This window comes from Pelmatolapia mariae, linkage group LG10_11 (assembly GCF_036321145.2).
Source record: "Pelmatolapia mariae isolate MD_Pm_ZW linkage group LG10_11, Pm_UMD_F_2, whole genome shotgun sequence".
Lineage (NCBI taxonomy): Eukaryota > Metazoa > Chordata > Actinopteri > Cichliformes > Cichlidae > Pelmatolapia > Pelmatolapia mariae.
In genome coordinates this window covers 22,482,049-22,506,723 of record NC_086236.1, presented here as the reverse complement: position 1 = coordinate 22,506,723, position 24,675 = coordinate 22,482,049, and the positions used below count along the sequence as shown (strand labels likewise).

General features: G+C 42.0%; 2 protein-coding genes across 2 annotated transcripts; one reads left to right on the top strand and one right to left on the bottom strand.

The window, feature by feature from the left end:
* Nucleotides 1-4,831: 4,831 nt before the first annotated feature.
* On the bottom strand, nucleotides 4,832-16,655 carry LOC134636295 (A disintegrin and metalloproteinase with thrombospondin motifs 15-like). Its single transcript, XM_063486218.1, has 8 exons — nucleotides 15,647-16,655; nucleotides 10,804-10,936; nucleotides 10,509-10,676; nucleotides 8,472-8,755; nucleotides 8,194-8,371; nucleotides 7,922-8,094; nucleotides 7,057-7,232; nucleotides 4,832-6,911 (listed from the first exon to the last, which is right to left on the bottom strand). The coding sequence occupies exons 1-8, from the start codon at nucleotides 16,574-16,576 to the stop codon at nucleotides 6,119-6,121; spliced, it is 2,835 nt and encodes a 944-aa protein (XP_063342288.1). The 5' UTR covers nucleotides 16,577-16,655; the 3' UTR covers nucleotides 4,832-6,118.
* Nucleotides 16,656-18,345: 1,690 nt separating this feature from the next.
* On the top strand, nucleotides 18,346-24,245 carry stk36 (serine/threonine kinase 36 (fused homolog, Drosophila)). Its single transcript, XM_063486827.1, has 20 exons — nucleotides 18,346-18,566; nucleotides 18,651-18,791; nucleotides 18,894-18,971; nucleotides 19,056-19,186; nucleotides 19,263-19,512; nucleotides 19,731-19,824; nucleotides 19,928-20,115; nucleotides 20,212-20,384; nucleotides 20,460-20,565; nucleotides 20,712-20,843; nucleotides 20,931-21,107; nucleotides 21,200-21,291; nucleotides 21,408-21,471; nucleotides 21,607-21,717; nucleotides 21,805-21,879; nucleotides 21,973-22,090; nucleotides 22,181-22,307; nucleotides 22,403-22,583; nucleotides 22,805-23,731; nucleotides 24,058-24,245. Exons 1-20 carry the CDS (start codon nucleotides 18,483-18,485, stop codon nucleotides 24,175-24,177), a joined length of 3,369 nt encoding a protein of 1,122 aa, XP_063342897.1. The 5' UTR covers nucleotides 18,346-18,482; the 3' UTR covers nucleotides 24,178-24,245.
* The last annotated feature ends 430 nt before the right edge of the window (nucleotides 24,246-24,675 follow it).

Genomic DNA, 24,675 nt, shown 5'->3' with positions numbered 1-24,675 from the left:
GGTCCCGATACTATTTGAGAACTTGGAACAGTGACCCCTAAACTGGGCACGTGGCTCCAGCAGATTCCAGGAAGAAGATCTCTGTAGAGGACCTGAACTTGAAGGGTAAAGACGGCATGCATGGGTGAGTGGTAATTTATAGATAGATAGACAGATAAACAGACAGACAGACAGACAGACAGACAGACAGATAGCAACACGGTTCCTGGTATGATCCCCCAGGTTTGCTGGTGCCCCTGCATGTCCAATTTGTATGTTTTCTCTGTGCCTGTGTGGCTTTTATCTATACTCCATCTATCCAAAGACATAATTGTTATTCTAAACTACTGTTGATTCTAAATTGGCCTCAGGGTATGGTTGTCTCAATGTGATGGTCTGGCAGCCTGTTCAGGTGTACTCGACTTCTTGCCCCATGAGAAGTGGGAGGTCCTTGCCCTCCCACAATCCCAAATCAAATAGATGTTTAAGAAAATTGATAGTTTTGAAAGTCTATGGTAACATTTAGTTGAAAAAATGGAACTTTAATGTAAAGCAATTAACACAATAAAGGTAAAGTAACTTAACTGCCTTATTTTGAAGTGTAGCCCATGTCTTTCCACGTCTTTCCAAAAAATGTTGTTCTTTCCAAATTTCCTGATTTATCTCTTGTAGAGGTCTATCTATCAGCTTACTCAAATACAAGAAAACTGTATGTATATACTGTTACTTTTGTTTTCCCTTTTAGATCTGACCTTATACTATAACATATAACGGCAATTAACCCACAACTAAGTTGCACTATGTTAACTAGGGATGAGAGCCAAGACAAAAGGAAGTGGTCGTATAAGGACCAGTGGTTTGGACGCAACTTGTGAATGTAAGTCATGTGACAATATGCCCTTCATCTAATCACCTCAGAATTCCTGTTGTGGAAGTTTCTGTTCTTCCACAAAAGTGAACATCACGGAGTTTGTACCATATAAACTGCTTTAAGGACTGAGTCCATTAATCCATGGTGTTAAATTGTAATATAACACAGGCCTCACAAATTCTAAGATAGATTTTTCCAAATAAAAAGCTTAATTTGGTAGAAACTTTTACAACCAAACAGCCGTTTGATAAGGAGTCTGAATCAATTAAAGTCATGAAAACTCCAACTAGATATTACTATAAACCCAGGCAAGAGGCAGCTGGGGAAAGAAATAAATATTTCCATTGGCTCTCCGACAGCCATTCCTCTATCTGTTCATATGTAGGTCAGACTTCTCTACTTTTTTTTTCTTTGACTTATCACTTCTTTCTCAGTAAGTAAAAAAAAAGGAAAGGGGGGGGAAAAAACATCTGAATCAAGACCGCCCACAGACCTTTTTCTAGACTAGTCAGACAGCTAGCTGTGCATAAGTCATCTTGCCAAAATCACACAATTCAAAATTTCCACCTCGCAACACAGCTGCATTCTTGGACCGGTCACAGAGAATGTGAACAGGTTCGCATCAGTGCACGACCAGTGGAAAGTATTCATAGTTGCATGTCTGAAATGCTAAATGCAAAACAAATGCATGAGAAAGTAGTTTATAGACTACACTGAAATGCTACATGGCCGCAAATACCTCATCTTTACAATTACTGCAGCTGCAGACATAAGAGAAAGGCTTTAATGCAGAGATTTTAGCAAAAAGGAAGCAGAGAATAAATGTAGGCTATTGTTCATCTTTCTAGGCCACACTCCAGCTGCTCCTTCTCCTCAGTCTCTTTGAATGCTGACCTCAAAATATGTTTACCATTGTAAGTTTTGTCTCCATTCATTCACACTGACATTTCTGTGAGGAACTAATTACAGCCTGCAATTTTTATTTGAGAACCTAAGTGCCAGTGATTAAAGCATTGATAGATTTTTTTTATAATGTGCACATTGTAAATATCATGGCAGGTTTAAGAAAAGTCATCTATAAAAATACTTTGAACAGCAAGTGAAAACCTCAAGGGTATAAAAAAAGAAAAAAAAAAGAGAATGAAGCCAAAAGCAAGTCACTGCTCATAGACTCACATTTTAAAGTGCTCAGATTTACCACAGATATAAAAACATTTACACTTTGGTACAAATAATAGTTTTAGTCTTTTCTAGCTAACAACTGTATTTAGGTTGCTTTATAAGTCACTTATTTAAATTCTGTTATGGAATAAAGTTATCATTCAGGTATCATTCAGAGCTAGCTTTAAGGGCTAGGCTAGGCTGATAGCCTGCTATCAGCCTAGCCTAGCCTTTTATATATATCCAAAAAAAGTATATATATATATATATATATATATATATATTAGGGGTGCAACGATACACAAAATTCACGGTTCGGTTCGATACTTTGGTGTCACGGTTCGATATTTTTTCGATACAAAAAATGTCATGCTTTTTTAATTTGTCATTTATTAAAATTATAAATATATATTTTAACTCAAAAGTACAGTTTTTAAATTTAATGTTGCTGAAACGACAAAGTAATAAAAACATAAATATCTCATGGAGAAATCCCTCATCTTTGGAAAAGAGAGTTTATTACAGAGAAATGGCTCTTTCCAAAATAAAAGCTATACTATACGCTTCTTCTGGGGTATACTCTCAGCAGCATATTAAACATATCAGGTCCCCATAAGGAGAATCATGTGCTAACGGCTGTCTAAATGACACGGGTAAAGTTTGTAGCATGCGTGCTTGTTGTTTTTGTCTGCTTCCACTTGTCTTTGCACTAGGATGATGTCGGAGTAAATGTGCAGTCATATTCGTTGTGTTCCCACTAGTGCTGTCAGCGTTAATCTGAAATGACATTAATGCCACAACACGGCAAATCTCCGTTAACGAGCTACCGCGGATCGCCCCGTGCGTGGGGCTGGACAGCGTCAACACGTTAACGAGCAAACTGCGCTAAGCACTAGTTCCCACCCATGTAATTGAGCATTGCGTGGCACATCCGACACACTGTTTTACTTTTGTCCATGACGCGCTTACCATCAGGGTCATACTTCACATGAAGACCAAAACAGTTCCAAAGGCCAGATCTGAATGAGGGTGGGGGAGGTTCAATTTGCCATGTTGCAACGAGCTAAGCTTCTGTCTTGCTAGCTTGCGCTGCGCTCAGTGGATCTGCACTCGACAGTGCAGCCTAGGCGGAGTAGTCGAACGCAGATCCACTGAGCTCTCAACACAGACAGCATCGTCAGAAGAAAAGTTGATAAAATAAATTAAAAATTTTGTATTGTTCGATACACATGCGTACCGAACCGAAAGCACTGTATCGAACAGTTCAATATCGATACGAGTATCGTTGCACCCCTAATATATATATATATATACTTTTTTTGTATATTTTTTGGATATTACCATGCATCTTCTGTGTGTCCAATTCAAGGTCGCAGGAGCATATCTCAGCTGTTATACAGCAAGAGGCACGGTACATCCTGGACAAGTCGCCAATCTGTTGCTAGGCTAACACAGAGACAGACAAACATTCACAACTACAGCCAGTTTATTATCACATTATCTCATCTCGTGTATGTCTTTGGACTGTGGGAAGAAGCCAGAAGCAGGCGCAGGGAGAACAGAACTCCACACAGAGAGGCCCCATGCAGCACTAGTTAACAGGTATCCTGTGCAATGCACCCACAGAATCTGTGGAAGCACCTTTGTGAATAAGCTTGCTAGCTTGCTTATAAGCTAGAGGCAGCTGACTAATATTCACCTCCCTGAAAAAAGCTAGATGACTTGCTTTTTGTCCAACTTTTTACAGTCTATTGTCAAAAGCGGACATCTTTCAGCAACCGAATGAAGACTGATATTGACATTATAGCTGTGTCCAAATTCATGGGCTGCATCCTCCTGAGGCCGCATTTGTAGGCCGATTACGTCACAGAGACGCGCCGAAGGCTGTCCAAATTCGTAGACTCCTCCGAATGCAGCCGACAAATGCGTCCTCCTTTTCCCCGAATTTGAAGGATGGGTCGGGTGCGTCCTTCTTGGCCCACCATATCCCAGAATTCATAGCGCGGCCCAGCCAAACTCCAGTTTCCGGCAATGGCGGCCGCTACTAAGTTTTAAAATTACTCTTACTAATCTTTCTGGGTCACAAAATAAACTTTTAACATATTTTCAGGCGAGAATGTGGGTGTGTAAACTTCAAATATCTGCTCGGTTTATCAAGACATCGCATATTTGCAAAAGTGCTTCGACGTTTTCGGAGACGTCTGTTACCCACCAGCTCGATAGTTAGCCGAGAGAGCTCGAGGGTCACTGAAGCCACCGAGAACAGCACAACTCCCGGCACATCATGTTCAGATCACCGCGGACTTTCGCTACTCAGGTTAAACATAATATACAAGTCACTTAGACAACCTAAAAATGTTATTGTTTGTCTTTTTTCAGTGTTTTATTTGTTCGTGAGTAAATCGGTTTGGCTGAAATTAAAGTTATTAGATTAGATTAGATAAAATAAAACTTTATTAATCCTCCGGGAGGGTTCCTCCTTGGTTTTCACACAGCTGAATAAACGTCAAACAGAAAACTGATTAAACAGAAGTGTGAGATGGTCGAGAATTTACGCCAGTGTCCTGTTATACTTTAGATAGCAAGGAGCAGACGGTCGAGTTTATTAAACTCCACCGAGACAGCGGTGACGCTAATCTGAAGGCTAGACCGTCCAATTTCACTGCCGTTTACTTCTGGCCTACCCAACCTCCTGAGGACCCGGCCCACGTAGACCGCGAAGGCCGGGTCCTCAGGAGGATGCAGCCCATGAATTTGGACACAGCTTATATATCTACAGAGTTGAGAAAACAAAAACAAAGAATCAGTTACAACGGTAAAGTAATGACTTTATTTTGGAATAAATACACTAGTGTCAAAGACCATTACAAATGCATGTGTAAAAAAAGATTTAAAAAAAGAGTATTTACATTATTTTTTGCACAGAGCTGAATAAATGTATACATAGTATACAGTACAGCCCGTGTAAGTCATTGGTTTCTTTTGCTGTACAAAGTGCAAAAGCAGATTTAAAAACAAACAAACAAAAAAACAGCCAACTAACATGAGACTTACCCTGTAGTCGGATGTTGGACTGGTGAATGTGACCCCTTCAAATAAAACAGAACATAATGGATTACAGGATTCCGAGTCTGTCGACAGAACAGCTTGGCTCAGGCTGTGAGGCCATAAGAAGATGGGGATCCAGGAAAACACATTCTCTCTGTGATTTATTGTTTTATTGATAATAAATTAGCTCTGCTAACTGTGCCAGACAGGCATGACTTAACAGGCTTCACGACTGGCTGAACACTATGAACTACGAATAATGTTGCTGAGGTCGAATGAAGGAAATGATCACGAGAGAGAGGATCTCAATGCAGTCTGTGTGTATTTGCATGCTTATAGTATCTGGCTAGGCCTCTATCTTAGGTCAGTGTTTCCTGGCCTGTGTTGTTTAGTCAGTGTGACTTCATATTCAAGCTTAAAGTGAAACACGATGTGTACAATGAAGGTGATCTCTGTTCATGTTTTGAAGAAATCCTGGCTACATGATAATCGTGTGTATTGCATCTTTTACTCCTAAAACGTCGCAGTAATAGCAGTCTTGATCCACTGCAGGAGTTAACTATGTTATGGAACTATGTTTTAGTCCAACTGTTATTCATACATGTCACTCTTGGTATAGTTGCTATTTGAAAAATGACTGGAGTCGTTTTGTAAACTACCCACAGCTTTCACTAATCTGCACCCTGCACAGTTAAAGTATTATGACATGAAATGGGTTCCAGACTCAAAAGGTAAACTAGATTGATTGCTTGCAAATGGACATTCTGTATCTGCTGACAGTACAAGGAATTCAACTAAATTTTATTTGACCTTGATTATCTTGTATTGCCATAAAATGTACTCCTGAATAATGCTTAAACAAATGGCAGTGAAAGATATCTCTCAGCATTCATCTTCCAGGTTTGAGTTTTGATAATCTTCCAAGCAGGTGTCCATCATCCTCTAACAGCCCAAGTGGAAAAATCCATGTCTGACAGATAGAAAAGCTACTTGCAGATGGAATCAATTCACCCTTTTAAAACAGAAAAAAACACTTGTGTCATTTATAGGTTTAAGTTACTAGCAAGGCGTCATGTTACAGAAGTCCAGCTCCTGTGGTTTACGAACGCCAGTGCAGTGATCTCTTGTGAGAAGATGCCCAGTTTGGCTTTGGCAGTGCAGTGGTCGTCTCTTGAAGCCCTTCCCGCAGGTTCTGGAGCACGGTGACCACTGCCCAATATACCACTCAGGACATGGCCCTTCACAAACCCTGGTGGCTGGAGGTCTTTGTGAAGAGTCACAGTTCCACCCTGGCTTCCCGTCTGGTTTCAAACACTGCACCATCCTCCTCTGGATCCCACGGCCGCAGGAAACGGAGCAATCATCCCAGCCTGTGGTAACCCACTTGTCTAGAACGGGCTCCTCCTTTTTGTAAGACATCTTTAGGGTATCTGTGTCTTTCTCCTTGACACTATCTTCATCCAGGACACTGTTTTGAGAGTTTACCCTCTCATTCTTCTTCAGAGTCTTGTCTTCCTTGACCTGACGGGCGAGGTAGAAGGAGTAGCGGATGCGAGGAGGTGTCATCTTGCCTGCACACAGGACCTCCACCGTCAGGGCTTCTCCCAAGGGCTTCATGGCCTGTATGGTCTCCGAGAGGCCAACTGTGCCACTGTAGCGCAGCAAGCTTCCCTTTACAAAGATGTCCTTCTCGCCAGCTGACACTATGTAGTTCCCATTGAGCAGGTAATGGCCGTCACTGTTCTTCACGGCCAAGTAGTTATCATCACTGACCATTCCCTTGTAGCCTCGCTGGCGGATGTCTATATTGGCTGCACCCACTGGCAACAAGACAACGAAGTTGTAGCCATGCCTGCAAGCCAAAACATTTTAGAGTCAGTGGGGGCTTGTAATAGTGGAGCGAAAATGATAAAGTTATGTTGAAGTGAGTGGGGGAAAAAGAATGACCTAAGCAACGCTTTGTAGAGCCTGTCCCATGATGACATAGTGATACTCACACAGGCTTTGTGAAGAGTCCAGACACTTTCTTGCAGCCCTTGTTGTCACCTCCACAGATTCCACACTTATCAAACTTTTTAGTGGAGCCAATTTTGCTGTCACAGCCAGTCTTAATGCACTTCCCCTGGACACACACTCCCGTGGAATCTGGCGAACATGGAGTCCCATCAACAACCTTGGATGTAAAAACACACGAAGCGTTAGCTTCTGCATTCACATCGAAAAACTGTTACAAATGAGTTCACTTGTTCCTTTTATACTGGGACAATAAACTATTTGTTATATCAGGTAAACTACCTACATGACTCTGTAAGTGTACTATTTACACATACAGATCCCAGAATGTCATAGTATAGTGTATGTTTTGAGATCAGCCCTATTTCCAGTATGTTTTTTTCATCCTTACCCTTACCTGACCTTAAAAAGTTTCTTTCATCCTTAACTATTAACTTCAGCGCATTTTTTAAACTAAATTCTACATAAAGCCTGCTGCCAGCTAACTTTTAAAGCTGTGAGTCAGTGATTAAAACATCCAGCTGACCTGTGCTGAGCTGATCTACGTGTCCCCTGAGTTCTCCCTATCTGCTCCTTCTCAGCTGATTTGATGGACTGAAGTGCGAACTCTGTCTCACTGCTGCAAAAGCTCACTCTACGCCCTGCTATCTGAAAAAGATAAACTGTCCTCCTCCTCCTCTTCTTCATTCTTTCCCCTGCTCTGTTCAGAGACCAGAGGCAGCTGGATGACATATATTCTCTTTGCTATCGCTGCCTCTAAAAATAAAAGGATTTTAAGCGCTAATGTATTTTGACTTTTGACTGATCGTCAATCAGATTTTCTATCTCTAGAGTGCACCTTATTCTTACCTTTGATTCCAGGACGTTGAAGTAGCCCGTACCATTAGCCCTGCAGATGAGTTTGCACCTGTCACTGAGGGACACTCCAGAGTACTTGGGTATCCACACCACTGAGTGGCTGATACGGTTACTGCTGAATCTCTGGCCGCTACTCTCACACTGCTCTTCGCGGTATGTCTTACCTACACAGAGAAGGAGGGAAGACATACAAGGTGAGCGGTGGGATTGCTCTAGCATAAATACGTAACTGGATATACTTGTCTGTGTTGAGAGATTTGTACCTGTGTCAGGGCAGCTGTTCAGGTTGCAAGAGCGGTATTTGACCCGAACTCCTTGGCAGTATTTACCCCCATTTGATGGAACTGGGTTGTTACACTCTCTTTTTGACAGCTGGACACCACCACCACATGTGCGTGAACAGGTACTGAACAGGCCCCACTTACCCCAGCGGCCGTCCACCTGAAAATAAGAATGCATAAATAAAAATGCAAATAAATACTATTATTATTCATATCCTCATAAAGGTATGTCCTGACAGAAAGAACTGCTTGAATCTTACCTTCAAGTTGTGAACCTGCTTGTCGGTGCAGACCCCTCGGTCGCAGACCTGTCCGTCCCCACACTGAGTGCCATCTGCCCAGGGAAAATGCCGAGTCATACATACTAAATGTCCGCTGGACTTTCCAGTGCACCACAAACGACTGCATGGCGGCTGCATGAAGGGACAAGGCTTAGAGCCTTCACCGAAGGCGAGCTCACACTGGCGTTCGAGGTTGTAGGATGATCCTGGCAGCGTGTCAGGTAGGACTAGCGGTTTCTGAGGCTGGTCGAGCAAACAATCACCTAAGAAGAGGGAGATTCAGTAAGCCACACAACCTATGACCTTCTTCTTCTGTGGAGACTTTATGACACACAGGTATAAAAGATGCAACCAAAATACACAAATACACGAAAAACACAATGAAAAACAATGTGTTTATGCTTATTCTCAAATATTTATATGGTCCTCTTCATTAAATGTGTGCTTTTTCTGCATGTTGTGTTGTGGTGGGTGGGATTGTGGTTGGGCACAGGAAGCAGTCGCTGGCCTTGTGATTTGGCCTTTGATGCAGTATATGCAATGTATGCCACACACACAGAAACATGCATGAGCACACCACACACAGTCATCCCCACCCCAGTCCCTTCCTCAAACTCCCCCTAAAAGCCCACAAGCCTCTCCTCTTATTTTCCATCCCAGCCTTGTTGCATGACTTGCAGTTAGACTAGAATATTGATTAAAAGGATATGAAGCTAGATAGTGCTGCAAAAGTCAAAGGCATCAGAAGCTACAAATACATACCTTTCTGGGAACAGACTAATATTAGGAAGAGTTTGGCAAGTAGGTGCAAAATGGAATCACGAAAGGCCAACATGAGTGGATGAAAAAGGTTTCCAGGAGAAGTTTTTTTATCCCCCAGAAACATGCAGAACTTCGCACTCTTATGGGGAATTTTCACATACAAACACATTAATCTGTGCTTGGAAAAACTGGGTTCCCCCACTTGAACTGTTTAGTATGCCATTCATGTTGTGGTGAATTCGCAGCACATTATAAGAGAACTGCGGTGCGGTGGTAACAGTCCCACAGATGTAGCAGAAAAACACACTGATTATCAGATAAGGCAATGCTGTACAAACAAATCACTCTACGCCAAATAAGCTCAACCTCTTCCTCCCTGGTCTCTCTCCATAGAGCAATCATGGAAACAATAGCTGGTGGTGTGTGTGTGTTTAAACAGGTTACAAATAGGTCTGGACACAGCGCTGAATGAAAATTACCACAAGCATGTGGCAACATGCTTTTTCCACCCCACTGCTTTTTGAAGTTTAGATTTATGACAGATGGCCAGGAGAAACCAGGTTACGATGCTGTCACAGAAATCACTCCCTGTCAAGTCAAAGATCTTCCTCTAAACTAGTACTTTTGTCCACAGATTATTTCCAAAATGAATAGAGAGAAGCAACAAACAAAAATGTCTATTTGGAGTAAACCTGCATGGGAAACATTATGCAGATACACTTAGTGGTCCAAACCGCTGTGGTGACTCTCCCCAGACAAAAAGGCCTGTAATTTGGGACAGATGTGGGGGCAGTTTTAAAATAAAAGTTTAGAATTGCTCCAAGGCCAAGTGCTGTGGTCTGTCCTGTTTGGCAAACAATCTGCATCCAAATGAATGAATTTCTTCTTGGCTATTGCAAGCCTTTTTTATAAGAGAGGTTTGGCAGATGTGAGAAATCAAGCATAGGTGGATATTGAAATGAATCCATTCTCTCGCTTGCATTTATCCAAAAAATGATTTCAGTAATGTTTGGAATCAGGGCTTGCTCTTCAAAAACAAAAGCATGGTTGTCATTTGAAATAAACACAGCTGTGAACAGACAGCACCATGTGACCAACACAGTGAGGACAATGCCTTGCTATATGTTTGTAAGTCATTACTGCTTCAAGATTGTTTACAACTATCTATCCAACTCTGGCTTTCGACCTTTTCAAGCATGCTATGAGACTGCTTTCAGGCTGGAAACACTGAGGTCAGAGGTCAAGAGAACTCACCATGCCCGCCGTCCAGAAATTCAGTGATGATTGCGGCACTGCAGGGGGACCAGGGGCTGGTACGGTTGATCTGAATAAGTGTGGGTGACATCATGTGGTTCTCCTGCATTTTTCCGAACAGGTCCTCACAGGATCTCACATTGTCATGTGGCATGTTGAACACGTGCCCTGTGGAGAGGGAGTGAGATCTCAGATGTCTTTCATGAGTGCACAGACTGTGATTATGCATATACACTTTCAGGGACACTGAGATATTAATGTGGACTGAATGAAGGATGACGTCGACGGAGCATACCGAGCTCATGAGCAGTGGTGAAAGCTGAAGGAAGGCCGTCGTCTTCGATTACAGAGCAGCTCCTCTTGGGGTCGCACATGGTGCCAACATCTGCCATGCCAAGTGTGTCACAGGTGGAGGCCCCGCAGAGGTCCTGGATGAAAAAAGACATAAGCATGATTACATCTGAAACAATGACAGCTAAAGGCAAAGTCAAACATGGGCTTGCATCCATCCTTACGCTTAACCGAAGTCTGAATCACAATGGTGCTCGAGGCTAGCCAAGCTAAGTTTGTCTGTCTATGACACAGAGACACAAAGAGAGTTACAATATTTGTCTTCATTTATCGTTTTGGTCACTTCTGGGTAGTGGGTACTATTTATACATTTAACGCTGACATATTAACACCCTTTTCATTGAGTTAAAAACCCATAAGTATACTTTAGCTCCCTATTTTACACAGCAAGTGTTGTTTAAGGTCAACATATTTGTGTTTTTAGCTGCTTTTTTGGCAACTTTGTTCGGTACACTAGAAAAAAAATGATGCCCAAAATGCTGACCTTAACTAATTGAATTACATGTCATTTTTCCATGTGATTTTGCTACATAAGTAAAATGTAAAACATTCAATTTAATGGACTCTGATCAAATGAAATGTACTTGACTGGTATGCATTCAGTGTGTACGAAGCACATTTTTCATAATGACTAATTATTTCAACAAGTAAACTTTTTGTTTTATATATTTCAGTTTCATTTTACTCAAAATTATTGATTCATGATTGTAATTGTTTCACTTGTTATTGGTCTTTGATGTGTGATGCTGAGAAACAAAATGGGCTGCAGCGGATTAACAGTAAATCAAAGTGGTAACAACTGTGTGCCAAACATTTAAACAGCACAGCGGCCTAAGACTCTCCACTTTGTTTTGATAATGGCATTTGATGTATTTTTAAGATAACATAAAATCCAGTTGTAGCTAAATTAGACAATGATTTCTGTTGATTATCACAGAATGGCTCCCACTGAGTTATTTGCAGTGTTATGGGAAAGTGTGACAAAGCTAAATAAAGGTTATTGACACAAGATGGCTCAAGAGTTGGCAGTTCGTTTTGTAATCGGAAGGTTGCTGGTTCGAGCCCCGGCTCCGACAGCCTCGGTCGTTGTGTCCTTGGGCAAGACACTTCACCCGTTGCCTACTGGTGGTGGTCAGAGGGCCCGGTGGCGCCAGTGTCTGGCAGCCTCGCCTCTGTCAGTGCGCCCCAGGGCGGCTGTGGCTACAATGTAACTTGCCATCACCAGTGTGTGAATGGGTGAATGACTGAAAGTAGTGTAAAGCGCTTTGGGGTCCATAGGGACTAAGTAAAGCGCTATACAAATACAGGCCATTTACCAAGACATTTATTTTCAAGTGATCAGCTTGACCTCAGACAGTTTGGGTTATGAATCTGTTATTGGTCTGCATTTTTCTTTCTCAGAGATTGGAGTTTGTTTGAAACTGGACTGCAGCTTATCCTCATTCTTGCCCTGTCTGGCTTTTTTGTGGTGATGTCACCTTGTTCCCAGACGTCGGCAATTAACTTGTCTGAGTGCGATGCTATTAGGCCGGTTGAAATCATGTCCAGTTTATGAAAGTACAATTATTAAATTATCCTTTATGTTGTCTTGATGTCATCGCAGCAAGATCTTCTTTTAAGAAATTGGGGAATTATTCAGTCGTGTCAAGCACTGCTTTCCACCACCCAGTCTTTAAATCTTTTTAGTGGGAAACAGTGTTTAGAGCACACCTTCTCCTATGAGGTAATTTAAATAACCCCAACCATAACATTTCCATGCCAGAGCAGAGTTTCCAGATGACCTATTTCTCTACCACAGGTTTTAAAATCCAGTCTTAGCGAGTATGCATTTGGAGCTGAACCTCCTAATCACAGGACAACTTCGGCAGTAACCGCTGCAAAGAACCACCCATCTGCCTGTTCCCTAAACAGCACTGTCCCTACATACCCAAAAACACAGAAAACCAGTGGTGGTCAGCTATTACAGATAAAACACCAGTTGAGTCTCCCACAGCCCCTGCAATCCTCAGCCGTGCTTAATGTAACCATTAAACACGGGGCCAAGTGAAGACCTCGAGTGCTATGACAAATCATTCCTAGAATAAACCACAAAACCACAATTGTACACCAGTGCAAATCTAATCCAGATGTCCTCATGTGCTTGGAGGACATCTGAAAGTTTGGGCCATTTCAGTAAAAAAAAAAAATAGAAGAACTGCAAGATGAACAGGGGAGAAGAAACACCCAAGTCAATGAGTTTGTTGTTTGCTATGACCTACTTCCCACATCTGTCATCTGTCTTTGCAATTTTGGTGTTCCTGCGAATTAACAAAAAAGAATAGAAAAACAATACTTACCTCAGCAGACTAAAATTTCCATTTTGTTTTGTGTACAGATTTTATTGCTTTTAAATCCCGTCCAGCCCGTTACCTGTTTGTGCTTTGGAAACAATATTCAAAAAGCTTTGAAAAAGGTGCTTCTCAGAGTTTTATAGGTCTGATGCAGCAGTATCCTGGGCCGAGTTTATGACATCTGGACATTCTTTGGTGAGCTCTTTTCTTTCTCAGCCCATTATCTATCATGTAAGAAAAGGCAAACAAGCTGTGAGCTAAAGTACAGTCACCTCCTCTCTCCCCGGGGGAACTTGCATTCTAGCAGATTTATGGTCAGATTTTATCTTTTGGCTGCTCTCCTACAATAAACATTCTGTGCAACTTAAGGAACCGGAGCGCACTTTGCGGCATTCTTTGCACAAAAATCACGCTGACTATACTGTTTCGGGACAACCGCAGTTGCCTCCGGACAACACAGAGTTGGTCTTCATAAAACCTACAAAATTACACAATTGGCTGGTGTTAAGTGGAGAATGAATGGACTTTGAAATATCTGTTAAAAACTGTAGTAAACAAAGGAAAATACTACTCATTAATTGGACAGACTTAAAGTCATTGTGTCATGATGTAGCAGAATTGTTAGCAGACATGTCAGCAGAATCCTTGAGTTTAAGAGGGGAGACCGTTTAGGCCTAAACTGAGAAGAAAATAAAAAAGGAACAAATATATGTCAATCTAATTGCAGTGAACAAAGCCTGACAGGTTTAACTGCAATCTCATGATCAGTAAAGGCCTCTCATGCAGTACACCGGACCTTGAAATATTTAGAGCTTGTTAGGTACATGTTTGCAAACCCCACAATTTTATTTATTGCTTCAGGAAACAGTGATTATGCTAATAGGTTCAATATGAAACTGACTGCAAAAGGTCAGTGAAGGCCTGTATCCTCTAGATTCCTGGTGTTGAGCATGAGTTTGATTGGGTGGTACTGTAAAGAAAGTTTTATGCACCACAAGCCACTGTTTAGACTTTTCATTTGTACACTATGTTAGCATTCGTTCATAAACTCAATGTTTTGTTTTGTGTCCACTTTATATGTGATATTACACCAGAAATCTGTTGTTCAACACACAATGGTTACAGGTGAGATTTCTTTGTTCAACCTGCTGTGTTAAAAGGAGGCTTTTTTCTGAATCCCTGCACTTGTTACACTTCACCAAACCTTTGATTGCTTGATGCCTGTCTTTTTGCTTTATATAGTAAATTACATCCTTGTGACTCTCCATGAGAAGCCAGTAAAGATGACTTGGGTCGTGTCAAGTGGCTGCAGAGTTTATAACATCAGCTTTGCATTTAAGTAAAGAACCCAGTAACATTCTGGTTTTTGGAACACTTTTATGGAAAATGCTGACCATCTTAAGCTGTCGAGATCTATTCAGCTAGGACATACTGTAAAAACTTGTGCAGAACCACCGTGGCAAAAGAAATGGAGGAGGAAGCATGTGACAGACTGAAGAATTTCCAGGGAGAGATGCAGTCCAGCTGCTGATGTGGAGGAGTTTGTTTCGACATAAAGCGAACAGGTGAGTCAAAAACATGCAGGCATGTAACTCTGACATTCACAAAGGACCCCACCGCCACCACCCTCAGTCCCTCCATCCCATCCCTTCAGGGGCCTGTTTAATGAGGAGCAGGCAGCTGCAGCAGAATGGGAACAGCTGAGAAAAATAACACATCCACACAGTACATCCCCAAGGGCACTGACGCTCATTATATTCAGTAAATTTGCAGGTATAAGAAGCAATAGTTCACTTATCATTATGTGCTACTAAGGCTGACAGAATAGTACCTTATTATGTTACCATTGGCTCTTTTAACTCTGATAGCACAGGTTTTAAGATGACCTTGTGACTGCAAGCTAAACACTTTCACTGTAACTAAATCAGTTGGGCTGACTTGTCAGCTTTATTGCAAGTTTTCACAGTGGTAATGGAAGCGCATACATCACACTGACCAATGAATGTGAGCAATGACTTCATCTCTGACCTTGTGTCATCTTGCAAATATTTGGGAGTGCAGGGAGAAGTCAGAGGTGGTTTGCAAGTCTATAAAACTGCCCTCTGAGGATCTATGACGAGCAATCAAGTCTGGTGCTCTGTTCAGCTCTGTGTGACCCAGCCTTGGTGTCAAAGCTGTGATGCTATTGGTGGACTGCCTGCATGCAGTGTTTTCAGAGCAAACCAAAAACGCGTCAACTGGAGTTTTACTTATCACAAAGTTATAAGAGTACATTGCACATTTTCCTTCTCAAGATCAGAGGTTGCTTTACAGTATGTCACTCATTTAGGTGACACAATACATGTGCGAAAAACAAACATTTACGTTTTCTGTGCGTAATTGCGCTTACAGTACATATCCCGCTCTGGTTTTACCCCAAACATGTGTAACATAAACGATACTAAAAGTTTTCTTTACCTGTCTGGTGAAAAGAATAGCTGTGTCCCAGTACTCGGAATGCTTGTCGTTGTTTTTGTTCATCTTTTTTTGCCAAGTGCAAAAGTTCCGCAGCGTCATGGCTGCGTTCCCGGACACCTTGGGTCCTTTGTCCTCCTCGGATATAATCATGATCTTCACAACTGTAATGCTGATGGAGTTGAGGATGCTGGGATGCTTGTACAGCTTCGCTGCCACTGCCATCAGTGTCAAGAGGTAGTGCTTTAAGTCATCTCCGTGGAATTTCGCCATGGACTCGTCCGCCACAACAAGCGTCTCCACGTATCTGGGGATTGAGGCGAACCTTTTGGCTCTCCCCATCCTCTTCAGCATCGTTTCTGTCACATTGCTGTGGTCTGCCAGTCGCTTGTATTTCTCCAAGGATTGCGCAGCCTGGAGGCTTATGTCGCTGTCCACTGCGCACCTGGAGGTAGAGCTGGGCTTCAGGTTGTTGCTGGCTCTGCGCCGGACGATATGCGCGCTCTCTGCGCTTCTGGTGTCATTTTGTACCGGGCTGATAAAATATTCCCAGCCGTGGAAGCCAAATGCACCTTGCACACCTTTGCAGAGGCTGAGAGCGGCATAAGAGTACTGATCAGCGTTCACATATCCAGAATAAAAACACCGGGTCAGGTCAGTGGTGACATCGGTATCGGAGAGCCACAGTGCGCCTTGGTTAGAGATGGAAGGGGCAATGAAATTAGAGTCTCGCTGTAAATCGATCACTAATTCCTGCTGGAAAGCTTTAATCTTTAGGACATATTTTCTATTAAGGAAATCCACGTCGTTATCAGAATCCGTCCTCTCATCACTATTCATTCTAATCGGGAAGCAAAGTTCACTCTCCATGCAACGAGCAAGCTTTAAGAGTGAGACCATAAAGTAAAGGAGAAAAGTTGATCTGATAAACATGACGATGTTTGCATTAATCAAAGATTGCAATGACCAACGGGGGGGGGGGAAAGAAAGAAAATCAGATTGCTGAAGAATCTACAAGCTCAGTGGCGGCGACGAGAGGATGAAGAGCATAATCCAAAGCGCAGGATTCTAAAACAGTGCAGGTCGTACAAGTCCACTCAGAGAAAACTCCTCCTGGTCATTCTCCACGTGTGTACTCAGTCGACTGCTGCCTTGTGTGGAGCTTATGCATTTGGTCATGTGTAAAAATATGGAAACACAACCTTTCTTTGCTGGGGGGGAAGTCTTTCGAGGCGCTCATTGGATGAGCTTCAGCCTTTTCTTCTTCTTCTTCCTTTTTTTTTTTTCTTTTGCCGCCTCTTAAAACTCATCAAACAGGCCAATCAATAAGTCACAACGTACAAAATATGATGAATTAGCGGATCTTGCACTTTACACTCAGACTCCTGCACATAATCCACTACTCCATCAAATCTTTAGCTTTTGGTCACATGGAGTGGATAAAAAATATTTAATGTCATATGCATATTCAGCAGAAATCCCTGCACTTCATTTGTAGTTCATAAGGCGAATAAGAGCTACAAATACTGCATGATTAACGGAACACCAGACAACGGGCAGCAGGAAAATAACAGGCATGATTAACTAAGGGGTGACACAAGTCTCTATCATAGTGCAGCTGAAGTTCCTCAGAGGAAGATTATAAGTTGTAAGGATTCAGCATCACTTTTTCTCCATGTTGTGATTAGGTCCGTTTCTGAGAGAACCACATACGACATCTTGTGGACAGAATAATAATAATAGCAGCGGTCCGAGGGTATTCTTTTAAGACTGACAGAAAATATTAGAAAGTAACTACTCTAATTATTTTTACTCAGCTACAGCCTAATTTGATCTAATTTTGCGCAAAAGTACTTCTATACAGGAGGATGGGGCTGTTGCTAAATGATAGTTCTTTATTATTTCTTTACGGATTAAAATCTTATTTGCAAAAAGCATCAGCATTTGAATTAAAGTTGTTATGTGAGACATATTTTGTACTATTATACATTTTAAATGCATTATACATACCTTACAGAGCTCTAATATAAACAGTGCAGCTAAAGTTAATGTAATTCAGTTTTGTTAGTCAAACATAGATAAAAGAAGTAACGCTGCTCTTTATACACATATTTAACAGCTTAAATATCATTAATAGTTTTGTGTGTTGTCGTGTAAAAGTCTGTGGAAATCTCATCCGTCTGTAGTAGTAAATATGACGATTGTGACTTTGGTCTACTATTAGCTTTGCATCCACAGACAGACTTGGGCCACTTCCCTCAACCATAAGGATTTTTTAATATATTTATAATAATTTGTGGTATACAATTTCTAATATGTCCCCAACACGGGTGAAATATAGTAATAATACTGTAGGGAAGGGTTAGGGTTCAGCTCTGTTTGCGACGTGGTTGCTATGAACGCAGCTGCCGTTGCTAGACTGAGGACCCCTGTTTTTAAGTTGTCCACACAGACGCCGGTCTTGATTTTGACATTCTATCGTTAAAAACAGTTGAAAACCACGTTTGCTGTTAAAATAAGCGAAAAAAAAGTCACATATTTGAATACTGGGTGTATACGGACGACTTATCACACTTTGTTATATGTTCTGCGTCACTTTTTTGAATCGGCAGCTAAACTGGCAAGCATCTGTGCTATTCGTTGACACCCTGCACACCGAAAAAAATAACACTACTGAAGAGTAACCTCTGCTACCCGTCATAAGTTGTGAGTTATAAAGTTAAAAAGTGAAACATTTTACATCCAAGCGTCTATTGTAACAAGAGCAATAATTTACCAATGGTCACAGTTTGAAAGTTACGGGGATTTTTTGCCTCTAACGGAACCAGCTGCCGCCGAAATGAACTCGTATCACGTTTTGTCGCTGGTGGGAGAGGGCTCATTTGGACGGGTTTACAAGGGAAGGAGAAAGGGTAGTGGCATGGTAAGCATCTACAGAAGCACAGTTTAGTTTCCTGTTTGTTTAACGACATTGCTTCACATCGTATCTTCATCTTTGTCCCATGAGGTGGTGGCTCTTAAGTTCATGCCAAAGCTGGGTCGCTCTGAAAACCAGCTACGAAGTCTCAAAAGGGAAATTGAAATTATGAGGGACCTTCGGCATCCCAATATTGTCCAGCTCTTTGACAGTTTTGAGACTGAAACTGAGGTATTCTCCCATTTTCTCAAAACTCTCAAATAAGTTGCTGTCAACTAATTATCTTTACATAATCCCATAATCATTATAACCCCCTATATATGTTAATGACAGGTTGTGATTGTCACTGAGTATGCAGAGGGCCAGTTATTCCAGATCCTTGAGGATGATGGAAACTTACCAGAGAGCCAGGTTTTCACTGTTTTTACACAATTGAACCAGATGTGAAGCTTTATTTAATGTTACGTTATTAAACTAGTCTTCCCTTCTTTCAAGGTCCGTGCGATTGCCTGCCAGCTGGTCTCTGCTCTGTACTATTTACATTCCCATCGCATTCTTCACCGTGACATGAAACCCCAAAACATCCTGCTAGAAAAAAGCGGTGCGGTGAAGCTCTGCGACTTTGGGTATGTTGATAGTTGTAAAGAAAAAAGTTTTAATCGTTTCTAAAAGAATAAATGACATGATGCAATCTTGCTGTAGGTTTGCCAGAGCGATGAGCGTCTCCACCTTAGTGCTGACTTCTATCAAGGGAACGCCGCTGTACATGTCCCCTGAGCTGGTGGAGGAGAAACCATATGACCACACTGCTGATCTCTGGTCTTTGGGATGCATCCTTTATGAACTCCACACGGGGGCGCCTCCGTTCTACACCAACTCCATCTTTAAGCTAGTGCAGCTCATTGTGAAAGACCAAGTGAAATGGCCGGACACCATGAGCAGCACTTGCACGGTACAGTAAAGCTACACTTTACTCACCTTGTGTTACATTTAGGTTGAAGCCAACATCTTCAATATATTCTAACAATGCTAGCTCGAAATTTTTAAGCCTGTAAAATATTATGTTGCAATTATAAGTCCCTTGAAGTGTTTATTGGAGACAAATCTAACACAAATTGTTTCCTAATGCAAAGTCTTCTATATTATTACTATCCAATGATTTCTTTGCAGAGCTTCCTGAAAGGCTTGTTGACCAAAGACCCCCAGAAACGGTTGTCATGGCCAGACCTCTTGTACCATCCCTTTGTTGCTGATGGTGTTCTAGGTGATTCTTAAAACTCCTGATTTTAGTAGAAAGCTTTCAAATGTAAATGACACATTCTCATGTCTGACATTCATGATTTTATTCCCATGTGATGTGTTTGCAGTTTTGCCAGCCACAAATGTGTCCAGGCCCTTGACGGTCACAGCCAGCCCTGACATGCTGGCGTTGAAACTCCAGCAAGTGGCAGAGAAGACTGTACCAGCTTCTGCAGAAAGCAGATTGTTGCGAAAGGTCAGGGAACAAACAGAAAACTGTAGTAAGAGGAAACCACCAGGAAAGGACAGTGCCAAAGTAAGTAATCAGTAATTATGATTATTTTATTATTTGTAAACGTTTGTATGGTGAGATCAGCGGAGGGCCCTAAACCTGTTTTGTGTGCACTGACAGAAAAATAAGGATGAAAGGGAAAATGGTGCGATGGCAGCAGCAATGTCCCCTAGAGTGCGCAACCCCATGCCCTCTTGTGGCGATGTTTCTGTTACCTCGGGTCAGCTGGATATGATGGCTGCTAATCAAAGCCTCGGACCGAAGATTCAAGCTAGCTCAACATCAAAGCACAGGTGTTAATGAAGGTTCAAAGTAACGATGAGTTATGCTATCATAAACAAATGTGTTTATAGTTCCTTTCTCTACAGGGGTCAGATAAGCATAGACTACGAACGGGAATTTCCCTGTATAGAGATCGGGCCGCGACTTGTGCGGAGATGCAGGGAGGAAAGCCACACCTCACAGCGATTGCAGGTCAGAGACAGCTGCCTTTTCCACTCATTAGAAATTATTTACATATTATCTGTCAGTAGAGGATCTGCTTTGATAACACGCACAAAAAAAACTTGCTTTCTTAAATTAATATATACCTGACACTCAGTCATTTCTTGTTCTTTCAGGATGTAAACAACAAGGAATACTGGGAGAATCTGGCCCAACTATCCGATCCAAGCAGACAAACAAGAGAGATATTAGATTACAGCATAATTATATCTCAAATTAAATCAAAGATCCAGGCATTTAAAGCTCAGGTAATGTTTCAGCATTTCACTCGGCGTGAATTTTTTCTTCTTCAAAACAGTTTTGCATCTACTCTTTTTTTTTCTTTGTTTGGACAGCTAAAAGGGGGCGTGGTAAAAGAAGTTCAGCAGATTCAGCAACCAATGAGGGTCCTACATAATCTGCTAGTGATGGCCGAGGTTGAGAAGTTGAACGACGTCGGCTGTGAACTTGGACTACCCCGTGTCCTCTTTGGCCTGATCCAGGATACTGTAGAAAGCTCAGATTTCATTAAGGTTGCTACTCTGGATTGAAACAGTGTTTCACAATGAACTCATCCTGCAACAATGTTTCTCATTTCTACTTTGGTACTTTGCCACCTGTTCAGCACCAGCAGAGTATCCCCGTCCTTCAAGAAATGATCACAGTGGTCCTGGTTTACTGGGAGAAGAACTGTGCCTGGGTGGAACAAGAACAAAGGTTTGATAAGTCTTTTTTTCCCTCGCTGAAACTGACTTTGTTCATTTGTGAAATACTCAGTGCATACACACGTGATTCCAACTACAGCAGCTCACCATCTGCTTCTCATACTTTAGCCTGGAAGAGTTCACCGAGTCCTTCAAAACAATTCTTAGTCAACCAAATCTCAGTCGTCTGGTCGTGAGTACCCACTGACATATTTCCACAGCATCAACCATGTTCAGCATAGTTTACATATAATATTCTGTGTCTGTACCTTTTTGATATGCATTGAGCTGGTCTGTTGTGTGAAACACTTGATTATCTGTCTTTTAGCCTCTGGCTGCTTGTGTTTTGTCTCTCTTCACACAACATAATGTTGATGTCAAAGTTGATGTGGAGCATCTAGCATCCTTGCTGAAAACTCTGGTCTTGGATCCATGTGAGGTACTGAGCTCATGTAAACCTGGCAGTAATATGAAAGCTTAAAGGGATCTGAAAATGTGTGAACCATTTATTTTTCTACATTATCAGCCCCACATTTCTCCACCCTCTGGTTGGGGACTCTGTGATGGCCTGCTGTCTTTGTTCCTAGATGCACTTAATGAGGTCAGACTGCAGATGAAATTTGGTTAAACATGTAAATGAGTGGATATTAGCAACGTATCTGTACTAAATGTCTGTGCTTTCTTGTTTAAACAGCATGAGAATGGCCCTTTGCCTTCGGGTTTAAATCAAGTTTTCTTTCTGAATCTGTGGAAAAAGATCGGTGCTTCCCTAAGAAGTGCAACATCAGACTCTGACTTCTGTTCAGCAAATGGTAATATGCTCATCTTATGAAACCCATGACGTCTGAAAACACTTCTAATGAAAAAAGCAAACCTTGCTTCTTTGTGTGTGTGTGTTACAGGGCTGTATTCCTTTCTCTCTGCTTTGCTGTTTGCCTTCTGCAAGGATGCATATTTGTGCATTTCTCTGTTTTGTGATGTTGGATCAGAATGTGTGTACGCTCTTGGCCGCCTGCTGGGCACCGAGTGGTTAGTGTTGAGATGTCTTAATTAAACTAAATAATTTGTATTACAAGTCAGCTACAATGCCTGCAGCTAACAATAGCATCTTTTATACCCTACAGTCTTCATTTGTTTGCCATGGGCAATCCTGGGAGACCCAGTGTGGATCTGAGTCACAACACTTTATCCACACTGAGCTGCCACTTGTTATGTTTTCCATTCGCCCTGGACCTGCCTCCACACACCATGTCCACAGTTCTTCAGTTGTACGACAGCTGTGGTATTGTTACAAGCCTCCTGCAGGTTAGGGCCTTATTTTGCTCCAATCAAGACCTTGCCGACAAACATAATTCTCTGATGCAACACAGGATAACTCTTGCACTAGTTTTGTGTCTGGCATGCAGTACTGTACACCTGGATGTGTCTGTACTTTTTTAAGAGCACTGTGTTGTTGTTTGTTGTTGCCTGTTTGATGTATGATGAGTTGTCTGTGTGATTTTATGATTTTTTTTGTGCTTTGGCAGGTAATTCAAACCTTTCCTCTTCAACTACTGGAGCTGCCTCTCTCCCTTCTGAGCCGGATGCTCCTGTGTGATCCCCCCCGCTCAGTTGACCACCTCACAAAAGCAGCTTCTTGCTTTTTCTTGCCATCCTGGGATGACCAGCTCCCTGCCTCCAGCCGTCATAGTCCTCCAACCAGAACTGCCAGCTCTCTGCTCACCGAACTCCTGCAACTGGAAATTCTGTGGGAAGCTGCTGTGGAGCTCTTCACTCTATTGTCTCAGATAGCCCGTTGTCCCTCCTGTCCCTTTCAGCTTTATGTAGAAGCCTCAGTGCTGCAGCATGCACTAGCTCACTCGAATGAGCAGATCAGGGCTGCCACATGTAGATTTTTAGGAAATTTGGATCCATTCAGGCCTCTCACACAACACACCCTAAAACCTGACATTTTCAAAGCCATGATAAACTGTCTTAATGATTCCTGCATGCCTGTCCGGCAGGTTGCTTGCCGGTCAGTTGGGAACTGGTTGGGCTATATTGCAGCTGGGCCGCATATGGATAGACCCAGTGAGAAGGGGATATATAGAGGGAGATGGTGCATAGAAAAGCAACAAAATAAACAGACGTACTCAGATATTGAGGCAGCAAGTGATTTGGAAACATTAAGAGAGCAGAGAATGGAGGAGGAAGAAAGAAGGTGGACACATGAAGCCAGGAGGACAGTGGCCATGCTGGTAACTCTAATCTGTGATCCTGATGCCCTCACACGTCGTCACTGCTGTGCCGCCCTGGGAAACCTGCTAAATGTTGATGGAGCCATATCCTTGTTGCTGGAGGAAAATGTGCCCGGCTTACTTCTAAGAACTGCATGCACAGATTCCCATAGTGCAGTGAGAAAAGCTGCCATAGGATCTTTATACCTGTACAGCCAGCAGGATGCCATGCGTCAGGTAACGAGCAGGTCACAGCAGCGCACATGCTCAAATGTGACAATAAAAGTTTTTCTGATTCTGATTCTGATTACAATAAAACAATCTCTGTTTGGAGAATTTGGTGCTTTTGAAATAGTTAAATTTTACTTTTTAATTAGAAAAGCAGAAAACAGTTCACACCTCCTGGTATTGAATTTAAAGCTGTGCTCTTATGCCCAGAGCTTGTTCTGTCCTTTAGATAAATTTTGTTCACTGTTTAATCTTTCACAAGTTAGTAACACACTTTGAAACACACATTTATTGATTTATTTAGATTATTGCTCTTTTTTTGCATTCATTCAAAGGTCCTGATGTCTCTTGATGCCAGTCAGAAGCTTGTTCGGGCTTCAGACCATGCTCCTCCACAGTGTGACTATCAGCGGCTCATTGGACAGCTGACTCCACCAGAAAAGTCAGCAGCTTAAAACCTGCTCCCTGTTTAACTTTACAGCAACATATTTGTCTGAAGCCATGTGTTAGTGAACGACCGAGTCCCCCGTTTATGAATCAAAATAAAACTGTTTTTACTGTTTAACGTCTCAGTTCATGACAGCAAGCCTGATTTCATGAGAAAAAGGAAACGATGTAACTTCTTAAAATTCACAGTAGGTTTTCTTTTTCATCGATAAAATTGTCATAACAATAATTCAGTCTGTATAAAAGTGGCGAATGAGGAGTTTCATGCATTTCTGAGTTATGAGTATTTCTGCTGGCACCGCAGCGTGCTGTCGATTTTTGGAAAGCTTTCGTTTAGGTGTAGCGAATATTATTGATGGATTTTAAAGGCGACATTTTTCCATATGCAGATCAACATGTGAATTTAGAGGCTTTCGCATTTCAAAGCCCTTCGAGGTCTTCTAGAAGTCTGTGAATTTGGGCTAAATAAAGTAGAAAACAACGCAGCCGAATTTCCGAGGACTGGA